The following is a 14,437-nucleotide window of genomic DNA, read 5'->3' as shown; positions in this document are numbered from 1 at the left end:
CACATAAGGAAGCTTCATGCTCTGCCTAGCTCGTGTTCTTCCTTTGTCGACTCCTGCTCGTCTGAATGTGCCTGTTTCTGTTTGTGTTAGTCATCCTCTGTAGGTAAATTGTCCATGAGACCAGTGACCCCGTCCATCAGCAAATTATCCAGAAAGTGCTGTCTTTGCACGTTGTGACAGATCACGTCACTGGTGGATTTGCAGCTACTCCAGTGGTCTAATTACCCTGGCAAGTTGTCTCCTGTGCCCAACACTGCTGTCTCGTTGCCTTGGCATCTTCGTTTTGTCTTCTCATTACCTCCTCTCTAAACTAAAGCTCGGATTTACAGTTTTTTTAAACCTACCGCTACTTAACCCTCTGTACTCACCACCCTCCTTATTTGTCATTGGCAGTATCATCCAGATAAACAAAGTGCAGATGTGCCAGCAGGAACAGTGGAGGAATGTATACAGAAGTTCATCGAAATTGATCAGGCATGGAAAATTCTAGGGAATGAAGAGACAAAAAAAGAATATGACCTGCAGCGGCATGGTAGGTACTGGTGAGGAGGAGCCACAGTGCGTTGGCATCTTTCTAGAGCCCAGTCTGCAGCCGTTCCTGAGGAGCATTTTCCAGCATCTGCACCAAGTCATTACTGCCCTCTTCACTCCCTCCATCATTGTTTCTAATCATGCCCTCTTCTTAGTAGTGATGATTGCATATCCAGTGAGAAGTTAACCAAACTACTAAGATATGGCTTCTTGTGAAGTTGTGAAAGCTACTTTTTATAACTAATGAAAAACATTTAATTAAGTAACCCTAATTAATATTTTACATGTTTAAAAACTTATTTTTATTAAATTTAATTATGTATTGATTAAAATTTTAATTAAAATACTTTTAAGACTATAAATGACACTCTAAAGGAAGATATTATATCAGGTCACATAAAGCACTCTGCTGTCTCGAAGTTTGTTTTAAGCTAAGTTTCATGATTCGCTCCTGGATAAAGTGTTCCTTATAAGATCGCTATAAATGGTATTTTAGGAATGAACATTTCCCTAGCAGTTTTGAAAGTCATTTCTCTTATGCATTTCAGAAAATAGCTTCTTAAAACAGAGACAAGCTCTTGTGAGAAACAAAGGGAGAAATGTAGGTCAAGTTTGTCACACATGGACTGCGGTTACACAAAGTGATAGGCTGTCTTTCAGGACTGGCCTTGGGATAGGAGCCCCTCAGCCTTCTGTTGGAACCTTCAATCCACACCCTCCATGTTAAGGGGGGGACGGGGAGGGGGGTCAATAATCAGTTACAGCTTGTGGGAAAAACACTCGGCTGCAGTAGTGCACCAGGCTCAGCATTGACTCGGACGTGTTGATGAAAGCTCACTGTCTCTGTAGTTGATTATTGAATCCCCTTCCATGACCTACTCTGGCACACCATCAAACTTAACAAAATGATTTTAAAACTCATACGACTGTGATTATGAAAATTTGATCTGAAAGTCAAGGCTGAATTTCTAAAACACATTGTTACAGTATAAAGCCAGGGATGTATATACAGTGTTCATATTTATTTTCAGAGGGAGTTGTACCGATAAAATTATTTCTTACAGTGTTTGATACTTTTGTGTGTAAAGACTCCATGAGCTGTTTGTTTATATAGTGACATATTTGTTTTTAATAGTGACTTTCATAACACTGTGATCAGCTTGAAGGCCCTTCCACTTTTTAAGACTGATAAGCTTTTTATTTTTTTATATGTTAGAAATTGATTAGTGTATCTTTGCAATGAATTGGGATTAATTTTCAAATATGGTTTGGATATTTTGTCCTGCTTCTATTTGGTCCTTATATGAGGAGCTTTTGAATGTTGTATTTCTTTTGTAAATGTATATGTACTTCTGAGGCAGCGTGGGAACCTGGGCCCGAGGATAGATAATAGCGACTGGCCAGGAACCCAGGAACCTCAACGCTGGTGACACTGCTGGCAAAAGAATGTAGAGGCGGTTCCATCTGAGGATGAGTTCTGTCCATGCATGTATCTTTTTAACCTTGGTTCACATGATATAATTTCTGTGGAAGTATTGAAACTAATGCACGCGAATGTGTAGTGCGTGAGAAGTTATCTATGTTTCTAAAGTGACCAAGGGGTACTTGGAGGAGCTGATTATTGTCTCATGGTGCTTTTGCGCATCTTTATTCTGTGATGTGCTGATTTGCTTAAGATAAAGATAATCCACAGAACTCTGCCTTCAGGAGTGTGTAAGGTGTGTGCTGGCACTGTCGCTCCGCCTTCTTGCCACCCCACAGCCTGTGTGCTGGTAAGAACCAATCAGTGACACTGACTAGATGCCCTGCTGTCTGGGGAGGAAAGAGGTAGGGAGAGACCAAGAATCAAAAAATATTCTCTCTTGCCATGGTATAGGGTGGGGTAGACCAGAAATGGAGAAAAATAGGAAACAAGAGTTTAAAGTGGGTAACAGAATTGCATGAAGGAAGGTTTAAAGAGATCTTGGAAGAACAAATATCAACATCCTGAAGCTTTTTTTCTCATTGCTTTTGAGACGTCCTTGGAAATGTGGATTTCTTTTGAGCTTTGAGTCCTTGGTTTTACATTTTTAATGGGAGCGACTGTGGGGACTAGGGGACTGCTGTGTCATAGGGGACTAGGTCATTAATGAGGTCACAATAAAATTTACACAAACTAAATACAGTGAGAGTTGGGCATGATTCATGATTCAGATAAAGGTGGACCTCTGCTTGGGATTTATATGTCAGATTGCTTTGCAAGTTTCTCAGGCAGGCTGAATTGAGCTCTTCTAGAAGAAAAGTAGAAATACTTCAGATCTAAGTACTACATATTTTCTTTGTCACCCATAGCTCCAGATAGTGAAAATGCTTTCTTTCAGATTTAAATTGAGAACGATTCACTGCCTAGATAAGAAATAGCAGTCACTTACCCAAAAATAGCTTGCTGTTTTTAAGTTTCATACTAGAACTGTTTTAAAAATCTCATAAGAAACCTAGTTTTGTGTTGTCATTTGTTTTGACATGAATGTTTTCTTCTTGACCCATTCCCAATACGTGGCTCCTCAAAAGAAAGAAATGAACTTGAACTTCTAACACTGAGGATTTAGATTTGATAGAAGGAAAACCTTTGAGAGTGATAATTTGTTAAAGACCAAGATAGGTTACCAAGAGAGAGAGAATTTGTTATAACCAGGTCAAAGCACTCTTTTTCTGGGTCACCCCCTGGGGACATTGAAATGGCTTTGTTATACAGAACTCTTTTTGCATGTAGTGATAGTTCATTGTAGAACTTTCTTTTCTTAGGATATGCTTTAAATATGCTTGTCCCTTCCCTCCATTAACTGAGAGTATAAAATAAATTCGAGGCAGGAGATGTTTTATTGGCTGATGTTGAAAGCACTCATCTCAGTATTTCACAGTTCATGGTGCCCTGTGGTAAGGAAAACCTCATCAACATTGCCCACAATCATTTATTTCTCTAAAAGATCGTTTAAAGGAGCCCCTGACATGGAAAATTCTTTGCTTCACAAAAGAAATTATCAAATGAGTTCTAATAAAGAAAAAGTCCAGGGCAGATAACTTAAAGTGAAGTAATTTTTTTTTCTTCTTCTTCATTTCCACTTCTGTATTTCCAGTTGGCATTTTACGGCAGTGTTGGCCAGGCTGAAGAATAGCAGATCTAAAAAAGGATGATATTCAGTTCCCAGATATTATACATATTGAAAGCAATGTTAACTGGTGAATTTAATCAATTAGTTCCAGTAGGCATATTTACCTTATTGTTTCTAAAGATGCTTCTCAAGTCTGCTTCCCATGTTCCCTTGAAAGGCATGTAGTTATTCAAGATTAGGCTTTGCATTTTAGACAACCAGATGAACACTTCTGGAAAATTTTTTCAAGATTTATAAAATGTGCACATGAACAATATCTGTTGAATATATTTTGGTGCCTTTTAAAATCTTATGGAGAGTTTTCTCATATTAAGCACATTAAAACACATCAGAAGTATATCATGATAAAATGATAGGGATCATGATTCAATAGCTTTGTAATGTGACAGTCGCACACATCTCTGATGTCTCAGAGACTATAGAGTGACACAGCTTATGAGTTAGGTTACTCCCCCATGACATGAAGAGGAACAAACCTTCACATGAAGTCAATCAAATAAAAATAATGTTTAAAAAAACTAAGGGGATGGTGTTTAGAATCTTTGGTGGTATGTTATTTTGTGTTAAGCTGTATCTTGGTTTTCTATTAGTAAATTATTATGGTAATGTGGAGCCTTCACTCTAAAAAATTGACTAAGTACTTGGATACCAAAAACAGCCTGGCTCAGAAGGAGTTTGGACTAGACATTGTAAAGTTAATGTGATTTTACTCAGAGCTGGTCAGCTAGATATAAAAGGTCATTTCTGGTGTTGTAGTACACAGTTCACCTCATCTGCTTAATAGGATAAATATTTGAGAACAGGAGGGAAGCAAATTCATCTTGCACTAAATGAAGAACATACCTGAAAACCCCAACAACTTGTATGTCAGATAGCTCAATCAATATGTAATTTCTTAAGTTCAAAATAAGGAGTCTTTCTGAAAAGCAAATTAATGCTAAAGACTCATTCACTCCATAAGAAGGGAAATAATAATTGTAGATAATATGAATTTGAGTTAACTGTTAGGAATGCTATGTGTATAAATTATGTGCTAAAACTGACCCTTAGAAAATACTTGCTGTAGTTAGATTAGGGTTTGCATTTGATTTTAGGAATTTGAAAATTGACTATAAAAATATGCCTGAGGTAAAACTTGAAGATAAGCATCAGGGGCTGTTTGTATGTGTGTGCATGTGTTGTGTGACTGTTTCAGGGAAAAGTAAATATGTGAAATGATGCAGAAAATCCATCCAGACAGTTAGGAATTGGCATTTTCTTCACAGGGAGTAGAGAGTATAGATCAAACTTTCTGAGGGTTCTCCTGCTCCATTTTATTTGTCACAAGGAGATGACTACTGATGAATATCTAAGGCTTTGCCCCTTACAACATAACAGGTGTGACAGCTCTACCTAAGACACAGAGGCAAACACAGGAGCCTGTCGAGATGAGGAGACAGAGAATTATGGCCCAAAAGGGGGAACGGATCAAGGTTTCAATGGGAGAACTAAGTGACAAGGCGATAGCCAACCTAACAGACAAAGAGATAGCCAACCTAACAGATGAAGGGTTCAAAACACTGGTGATAAAGATGCTCACAGTCTTGACAGATATGCTGAGTGCGGGAAACACATAAAGAAGTAAAGGCTATGCTAAATGAAATGAAGGAAAATCCACACAAAACCAATGGTGAAGAGAAGGAAACCAGGGTTCAAATCAATGATTTGGAACATAAGAAAGAAAAAAAAACAGTCAATCAGTACAGAATGAGGAAACAGGAATTTTAAAAAAGGAGGAGAGGAGAGGAACTGCTGGGACAATTTTAAACATGCCAACATCCAAATCATAGGAGTTCCAGAAGGAGAAGAGGAAGAGCAAGAAATTGAAAGCTTATATGAAAAAATAATGAAGGAAAACTTACCAAATTTGACGAAGGAAATAGACATAGAAGTCCAGGAAGCACAGAGTCCCAAATAAACTAGACCCAAGAAGGACCACACCAAGACACATCATAATTCGAATGCCAAAGGTTCAAGATAGGGAATCTTAAAAGCAGCAAGAGAAAAGTGGAGAGTTACCTACAAAGGGGTGCCTATAAGACTGTCAGCTGATTTCTCAAAAGAAGCTTTGCAGGCAAGAAGGGACTGACAAGAAGTATTCAATGTGATGAAAAACAAGGACTAACAACCAAGACTACTCTATCCAGCAAAACTATAATTTAGGATGGAAGGGCCGATGAAGTGCTTCCCAGACAAGGTAAAGCTAAAGGACTTCATCATCACCAAGCCATTATTATATGAAATGTTAAAGGGACTTATATAAGAAAAAGAAGATCAAAACTATGAACATTAAAATGACAACAAACTCACAACTATCAACAACTGAATCTAAAAAATAAAAATGAATCCAACTAAGCAAACCAGAACAGGAACAAAATCATAGGTATAGGGATCATTTGGAGGGTTATCAGCTGGGAGGAGGGAGGGGGAGAAATGGGGAAATGGTGCAGGGATGAAGAAGCATAATTGGTTGGTACAAAATAGGGGGAAGTTAAGAATAATATTGGAAAGGGTGAAGCCAAAGAAGGTATATGCACGACCCATGGGCATGAACTAAGGGGGTGGGATTGCTGGAGGGAAGGGGAGTACTGGGCGTGGGCGAAGGGAAGCAATGGGAAGAAAAATTGGGACTATTGTAACAACATAATCAATAAAATATACTTTAAAAAATTAAATAAATAGAGAATTTGAAAATTGACTATAAAAATGTGATTGAGGTAAAACTTGAAGATAAGCATCAGGGAGCAGTTTGTGTTTGTGTGTGTGTGTGTGAGTGTTTCAGGGAAAAGTAAATATGTGAAACGATGCAGAAAATTCATCTGGACAGTTAGGGATTGGCATTTTCTTCACAGTAAGCAGAGAGTATAGATCAAACTTTCTGAGGGTTCTCCATTTTTTTGTCACAAGAAGGTGACTCCTCGCATTATTTGTTACTTCTACTTAAATGCAAATAACTTTTTGCAGAGATGGCGTACTTTACGATCATTTCTCAATGATTTTGGGTAAAATCTGCTAATTTCAAATAATGCTATGGGCAAGATTGTGATTGTAATTCTGATATATTAGGACATGATTGGGGGTTCTGGTTTAATAGTAGAGAAAACATAGGATTTTAGGAAGCTTCTATCTCCAGCATTAACCTCTCCCAATTTCTGTTTGGGTGCTTGACCCCATTGAAATCATTGGGTCCAAAACCAAGACTATGTCACCGTTCTCGTTGCTTGTTTGTTCCCAGACTTGAAACTTGTTCAATATTCCACTGATTACTTCTCCTTTGCTCACTATACAGCCAGTGGATTACAGATGAGTGCTGACATTCCTTTCATTTTTTTTCTATGCGATCTTATTCTCACAGCTACCACAGTGCTCCATGTCCGGATTATAACACATATCCAGATCATTTTCAAAGCTGCTAATTGGCCTTCTCCCACAGTCTTACATTTTCATTGGTTTAGCTTTCTTTATTCTTAGTCCTCTAATAACCTTTATCACCACACCCTCCCCAACATAACATTTACCTGTTGACCAGGAATTTAAATGGGACAGAATTTTTTTTTTATAAGACTATTTTAAAAATTATTTATTTATTTATTTGTTTTATTTTTTTATTTTTAGAGAGAGGGGAAAGGAGAAAGAGAGGGAGAGAAACATCGCTGTGTGGTTGCCTCTCACTCACGCCCCCAACTGGGGACCTGACGTGCAACCTCGTCATGGGCCCTGACTGGGAATCGAACCAGCGACACTTGGCTCGCAGGCTGACGCTCAATTCACTGAGCGAGCCACAGCAGCCAGAGCTTGGGACAGATTTTAAGTTTGTCCCTAATTACTTTTTCTAACCTCATCACTAATCACAAAACTAGTGTGAATCCTCTCCCCTGAGCAGTTTACGGGCTCCCAGACACATCGCTTATGCTGTTTGTCATTACTCAGCACACTGTCCCATCCTGACTCTTCACAGTGTTCTTTATGCAGGCGCCAACTCAGGTCCTCCTGTCTCCCACCCCAGACCACCAAAAAGAGCTTCCCCAACATTCTAATCCACCATCACTTCTGACCTCTGAATTTAATCCACAAATTACTTTGAATTTTTTCTGTTTCCCAACTTTCATTTGTTTGATACTTCAGAGGACTAAATAATTATATGGTATGGTTTTGATAATAAGGGGTCAAATTTAATGGAACTGACAATAGCAAAGTACATTGAACTTAACATTTACAAATCCAAAGGCAACAGTTCTGCTTTCCTACACTGAGGCTCCCCTTCCACCTTCCCAACAATAATGGTATATAGACAGGTCAAAACAAACATTAGATAATAGGAGTTCAAATAGCTGCCATTTATTGAGCACTGGACCTATGGTAATTGTCTTTTAATAATTGTTCAACAACCTTGTAAGAAAGAAATAATATTTTCCAGAAAAAAGAGTCTGAGGTGCAGTGGGGTTAACTAATTTGACTAAGGTTATATACCTACTAATTGATAGAGGGGGAATTCAAAGCCATTCTGTGACTTTAAAAAAAAATAATTCATTGATTTTATAGAGGGAGAGAGGAGGTGGGGTTGGGAGAGAAACATCAATTTACTGTCCCACTTATTTATGCATTCATTGGTTGATTCTTGTATGGGCCCTGACCGGGGATAGAACCCACAACCTTGGTGCATTGGGATGAAGCTCTAACCAACTGAGCTCGTAGCCAAGGCCTCATTTTATCCAAGGCCTGTTAGGAACCAGGCCAGGGGCAAAGCTGCCTAAGCTTCGCCTCCTGTCTCCCCTACATCTGTCTGCCTGAGCTCCACCTCCAACCGCACCCCACCCCCTTCCATGAAACCGGTCCCTGGTGCCAAAAAGGTTGGGGACCGCTGCTGTAGTGAAACATGAAGTACAGTTTCTGGGCTTTCTTTGGTACCTTTCGTGAGCACTGGCTTTAGACTTAGTTTATAAAAGCTCTGCAGTCCTTCAAGTCCATAATGAAACCTGAAATTTGTCATTTTTCTTTGACAAAGAAAGCCTTGCAGTTGTGACTCTTAATTCTATCTGGGAAAGGATTATAGAGCTTTATGACTTAATGAGCAGGTTTCCAGATAAATGTTGACTGATTCTGAATCTCTTATCAAAACAGAGACTTCCAAGATCAAAGACAGTTAAGGACAAGTCATTTCAGATTTCCTTCAAGTCATTTCTTATGTGAAAAATTTAATTATGTATAGTGAAATTATTTTTAAGATTGAGGTGATTGTTTAGAATTAAATTACTTGATTTTTAAATAGCAAGATACTAAGACCTAAAGGAAAACATTGTTTGCTTTTAACATGCATAGAAAATTACAGTGGACCACTTGCTACATGAGAGCACTCTGCGGACCCGATCACTTGAGTAACAGGACCTCAGTACACATAAGTATTTGGGAAACAGCTGAAGACGGACTCCAGCTTTTGGCCAATACTGGGTTGACTGAGACTTTTAGATACCTCAGGCCATAATAAATAGTTAAATTCCTCTCCTCTGTAGCTTTCTGTTGCTGTTATTTATTTATACTATTTATTTGAATTGTAGCTACAGTTAGAAAATTTCCTGGGATTAGGAAGTATAATTATTTATGCAGCGAACAAAGAGTCGTGTTAGAAATTTTAGTATCGTTAAGAGGAAGTTTAAAAAGACTGGAATTCCATTGTCTTGTAAGAAGTAAGAAATATTTATTGATTCCCAAATGGAGCTGAAAAAAAGCCTTTCCTCTTTTAGAAAGTTGTGAATGACCCAGCGAGAGTTCTAGTAAGCTTTACTGAACCAAGCTGCTAATAGTTATTTAATGTTATTCTTCAGTGTGAAAAGAATCTCTGTAGATTTTCCTTTTAATCTCTTTGAATGAAGGCTCATAAACCTCTCTGATGAGTCCTGCCTGTGTTTTCTTAGATCCCACTGTTGAGACAATGGAACCACAGAATTCTTTCACCTCTTGTTGTCAGACAAATCCAATAGAACACAAGGTCAGAAGGGCCTATACTTCTAAAGATTTAAAGATTCTTTTTCAAGTAACCACATAAATTATTTGATTTTATCATTATATTCCTCAAGAACTCTCTATTATAGTGCATTGCTTTCTATTATATATGAAAATATATTTTGAAGTTTTTCTTGTCCCATATTTGGTTAAAAGTATGTCAGCACTCCACGAGGTGTGAACAGACCTTAAATGTTCCTAGATACCTTAGAAAAAGCTGAATATTCATTTCAAAAGAACTAGGAGCCGTGGTCCCAAGACAGAGTATGCCAAGCGCCCAGCAATTCATTTTCTCTCCAGTGGCTGTTTTTTGTTTGTTTTTATACCATCTGTAGCTAAGATCCAGATTTAAACCTAACCTCTATTCCTTTAATTAAATCACTTTCTAAGTCAGTTTATGTTCTCTCCACATTTTTAGTAGTGTCATGTTAACAGGAAAACTTTGAGACAGGATTTATTTTCAGGTACTTATTATTAGGTTGGCCAAAAAGTTCGTGTAGTTTTTTTCCATACAGTGGCTCTCGTAGTGGCTTAGTTATCTTTAACATCATTCAGAACAATTTTGTTAAGACTGTATTGTGACAGCTGTCATATCAGCATACCTTTAAAAAGAAACTTATCAGAAGTGGTGAATTTTTGTGGAACCATTTTAATATTGAAGAAGATATGCAACATTTTCAGCATATTATGCTTTTATTATTTCAAGAAAGGTAAAAATGCAACTGAAATGCAAAAATTAAGATTTGTGCAGTGTATGGAGAAGAAGCTGTGACCAATCGAATATGTCAAAAGTGGTTTGTGGAGTTTCTTGGTACTATTGACATGTTGGCCAAATGATTCTTTGCTGTAGGGCTGTCTTATGCATTGGAAGATATTTAGCAGCACTCCTGGCCTCTACCCACTGGAAGCCAATAGTGGGAAATAGCTAACAGACTAAAAATATCCAAATCAGTAAAGTTATTGGTGAAAATGAAAAATGTCTCTTTTAGTTTATGGAAAAAAGCATACAGACTTTCTGGCCAACCCAATATAATATTTCATTGTAATCAGCAAAAATACTTACAATATGTAATACTCAAAACTAATTTATCTGTTTTGCAAATGCCATGCCTGATAGACAATTATCAAAGCCAATTATAGGGTTCCTTTAAGTTACTTTAAGGATGAGGGATGAAATACCATATTTTTTCACTCCATAAGACACACTCCCCCGCCCCTGAACTGGGGGGAAATGTCTGTGCATCTTATGGAGCAAATATTGCATCACAGACCGTGATGCGTGTTACCTGACCTGGTGTTCCCAGAAAACTAGAAGAGTCGGACTGCACAGCCATTCTCGGTGGTGCAGATAGACTCTTAAGAAGCTACACCATCGTCTCTCGAGACGGACAGCTGCCGACGACGACGGAGAAGAGTACTTGAACCTAAAGTCTCTCCTCATTTGTTAATGACAGTGATGATGGTTCTTAATACTGCTGTTGACTGCTGTGCAATTTACATGGTTGAAATATTATTCTGTTATATTTTATTAAGTATTTTAGTACACCATTTGGTTCAGAATATTTTTTTTTCTTGTTTTCCTCCTCTAAACCTAAGTGCATCTTATGGTCAGGTGCATCTTATAGTGTGAAAAATATGGTAAGTTTTCTAATTATAACTACAATGGTGGAAAAGCAGATATCATTGTTTAAAAAAGAAAAAACAGCCCTGACTGGTGTGGTTCAGTGGGTTGGGCGTAGTCCTGCAAACCAGAAGGTCACTGGTTCGATTCCCAGTCAGGACACATGCCTGGGTTGCGGGCCAGGTCCCCAGGTGGGGGTGTGCGAGAGGCAGCCTATTCATGTTTCTCTTGCACATCGGTGTTTCTCTCCCTCTCTTTTCCCCTCCCTGCCCCTCCCTCTAAAAATAAATAAAATGTTAAAAAAGAAACGTGAAAAAAACAGGGGGATCCAAGATGGCTGTGGAATAGGTGGAATAGCTTCTCCCAGGACCAAACTGGAATTACAGCTAAAATATAGAGCAATTAACACAAAGAATGAACTGAAGACTAGCTGAAGAGAAGTCTTATAACCAAGGATTTGCAGAAGCAGCCACATTGAGACTGGTAGGAAGGACAGAGACACGAAAAGGGCTGGCCTGGCTCCCACTGGTGGTGGCTGAAATTCCCGAGTTAGCTCAGCTGCAAAGGTTCCCCTTGAGAAGAGTGGAGTCTCAAACCCAAGCCGGGTTCCCCAGCCCAAAGCAACACGGCTGGGAGGAGGTGCCCATGTAACATCTGGCTATGAAGATTAGCAGGGGTTCTGTCCACTGGGGAGAGATGGCTGCAGACACAGGCACCCTCTTAAAGGGCTATGCACAAAATCTTGTTCACAGTCTCACCCTGGGCTCTGGCAGAGGGAAGGCAGAGTGGACTAGAGCCACATCAGAGAGTCTGGGGTTTGTGGTGCTCAGGAGAGAGCTGAAGGGACAGCCACCAGGATTTCTGAACTGAGTTCTTCTCCCACACTGCAGATGCCATCTTTCTTGGGTGGACTCCTTACCTATGGCATCAGCCTGGAGGAAAGCAATAGCCCGCTCTCTGGCTCGCAGTTGCCCTACCCTGAGGAGCTTGCTCCCAGCTGAAGAAGCAGCTGCCTGGGTCCAGGTGTAGAGAGGTCTGGGCAGACTTTGAAGGTGTCAGTGACTGAGTGGTGTGGCTTTGGATCAGAGGCCATGTCTCCTACTTGACCACGAACCTGACCAGTGCCTCCCCCTTACAGGAATCCACTAGCCCCATTCATTCTCTGTGCTCAGCCATAAAAAAGAAGGAAATCTTACCCTTTGCAACAGCATGGATAGACATGGAGAGCATTATGTTGAGTGAAATACACCAGTCAGGGAGAGACAAATGCCATGTGATTTGACTTAAATGTGTAATCTAAAGAACAAAATAAATGAACAAACAAAATAGAAACAGACTCAGAGAACAGACTGAGAGCTGTCAGAGGGGATGCGGGTTGGGGGGCTGGGTGAAAAGGTGTAGTGATGAAGAAAAAAAAAACCCTCATAGACACAGACAACAGTGATGATTACCAGCGGGAAAGGGGTTGAGGGAGGCACAAAAGGGTGAAGGGGAATAAACGACTGGGAGTGGTGAACACACAATATATAGATAATGTATTATAGAATTGTACGCCTAAAACCTATATAGTTTTATTAACTGATGTCCCCTCAATAAATTCAATTAGTAAATGAAAAACATTGATTCGTTTGTGTTTCTTCCTTGTAACCATAGTGGACAGGGTTGCTGTGCCCACCCCCTCTCCCCGCGTTTAGGTTCACCTTTTACTTGTATGTACCCCGCTGCTCATTATACAGTCTTCCGGGGATCCAGTTTCCCCAAGTTCATCACCCCCAGCCTTTTTCAAAAGTCGTTAATTACCATCCATTTAAAAATACACACCTCTTTATGGGGCTCTTTACTTCTTTCTCCTAACTTTCCTTTCCTTATTTCTCTTTTAAAATGTAGCCACTAGAGTCTCTACACACGACCTTTAGGGTCTTTATTGAAGTATATCATACATACAGACAAGTGTGCCAGTCCTAAATGTACAGCTTGAGGGACTGTCACAATAAACACCCCCGTCTGACCAGTGCCCTTGACCGCCCATGACTCCTTGCAGTCACTACTCACTGCCCCACGCCCAACACCACAGTGCGTTCTCTTCTATGTTAGGTACTGGCTTTATAACCAGAATCCCCACAGAAACTTGTATGTGTGTGCATGGTATTGAATAATCAGATCGATATAGTGCAGACGCTTAGACAGCCACACACCATGACAGTACTTTAATACACTCCCTTTAGCTCTGACCTTGGGCAAATTACCATTTGGTGGTGGTTTCCCTTTTACTGCAAGGTCTAAGCTGATCTTTCAGCTAAGAAATAGGTAGGCACTCAAAAGTTCCTGTATATAGAGAAGAAAAAATGTAAAAGCCACCTTTTTGAGTAGGTAGAATAATATGTTAGGGTTCCACATGAATACAGAAATAGTAACTGGGAGAGAATAACAACAGCTTCCCAGCAGAGAACCGGAACAATACAAAGCTGACGTGCTTGCAGTTGTACTTTCCAGTTATTTCTCATTTATTATTTTAAGATGAAAATTGCATAATGGACATATATGAATGGGTAGTCTTTTTGTATATGAATGTATTATAGGTGTCCAAGATAGGTCAGATTAAGAAGGTTGATTCATTTCGTCATTAACTCTGCCTTGTCTTGTTTGCTTTGGTTTCAAAAATACGTGATATCTGTAACGCATATAGGAAACATGACTGTAAATCACATATATTTGTTTTTCCCCTTACCAGGATCTGTTAAGTGACAATTACGCCTGTTCTTCAAATCTAAAATTATGTTTGATTTCCCCATTCAAGCAAACTATCCTGGTCTTTCTGATAAGAGTCTTTTCCCTCTACCTGTAAGACTTTTAGTAGAATTTTTTTTTTTAATAGGAATACTGCCCAGGCCAGTGTGACTCAGTTGGTCAGGCATCACTCCATAAAGCAAAGAGTTGCCAGTTCGATTCCCATTCAGGGCACATGCCTGGGTTGCAGGTTTGGTCCCCAGGTCGAGGCACAGATGAGAGGCAACCAAACGATGTTTCTCTCCCTTTTTTCTCCCCATTTCCCCTCTAAAGAAAGAAAGAGAAGGAGGGAGGGAAGGAGGAATGC

At 39.4% G+C, this 14,437-nt stretch overlaps 1 protein-coding gene across 2 annotated transcripts in view; it reads left to right on the top strand.

Annotated features, from left to right (window-relative positions):
• DNAJC24 (DnaJ heat shock protein family (Hsp40) member C24) overlaps nucleotides 1-14,437 on the top strand; it is a 49,350-nt gene that overhangs the window by 27,973 nt on the left and 6,940 nt on the right. For both annotated transcript variants that reach the window (XM_090263028.1, XM_090263022.1), the window contains exon 3: nucleotides 394-532. In XM_090263028.1, the coding sequence (XP_090119154.1) occupies nucleotides 394-532 (139 nt within the window). The remainder of the gene's footprint in view (nucleotides 1-393; nucleotides 533-14,437) is intronic.

Source organism: Furipterus horrens, unplaced genomic scaffold, assembly GCF_987537825.1.
Source record: "Furipterus horrens unplaced genomic scaffold, mFurHor1.1.pri manual_scaffold_2, whole genome shotgun sequence".
Classification (NCBI taxonomy): Eukaryota; Metazoa; Chordata; class Mammalia; order Chiroptera; family Furipteridae; genus Furipterus; species Furipterus horrens.
This window is presented reverse-complemented; position numbering and strand designations above follow the sequence as displayed.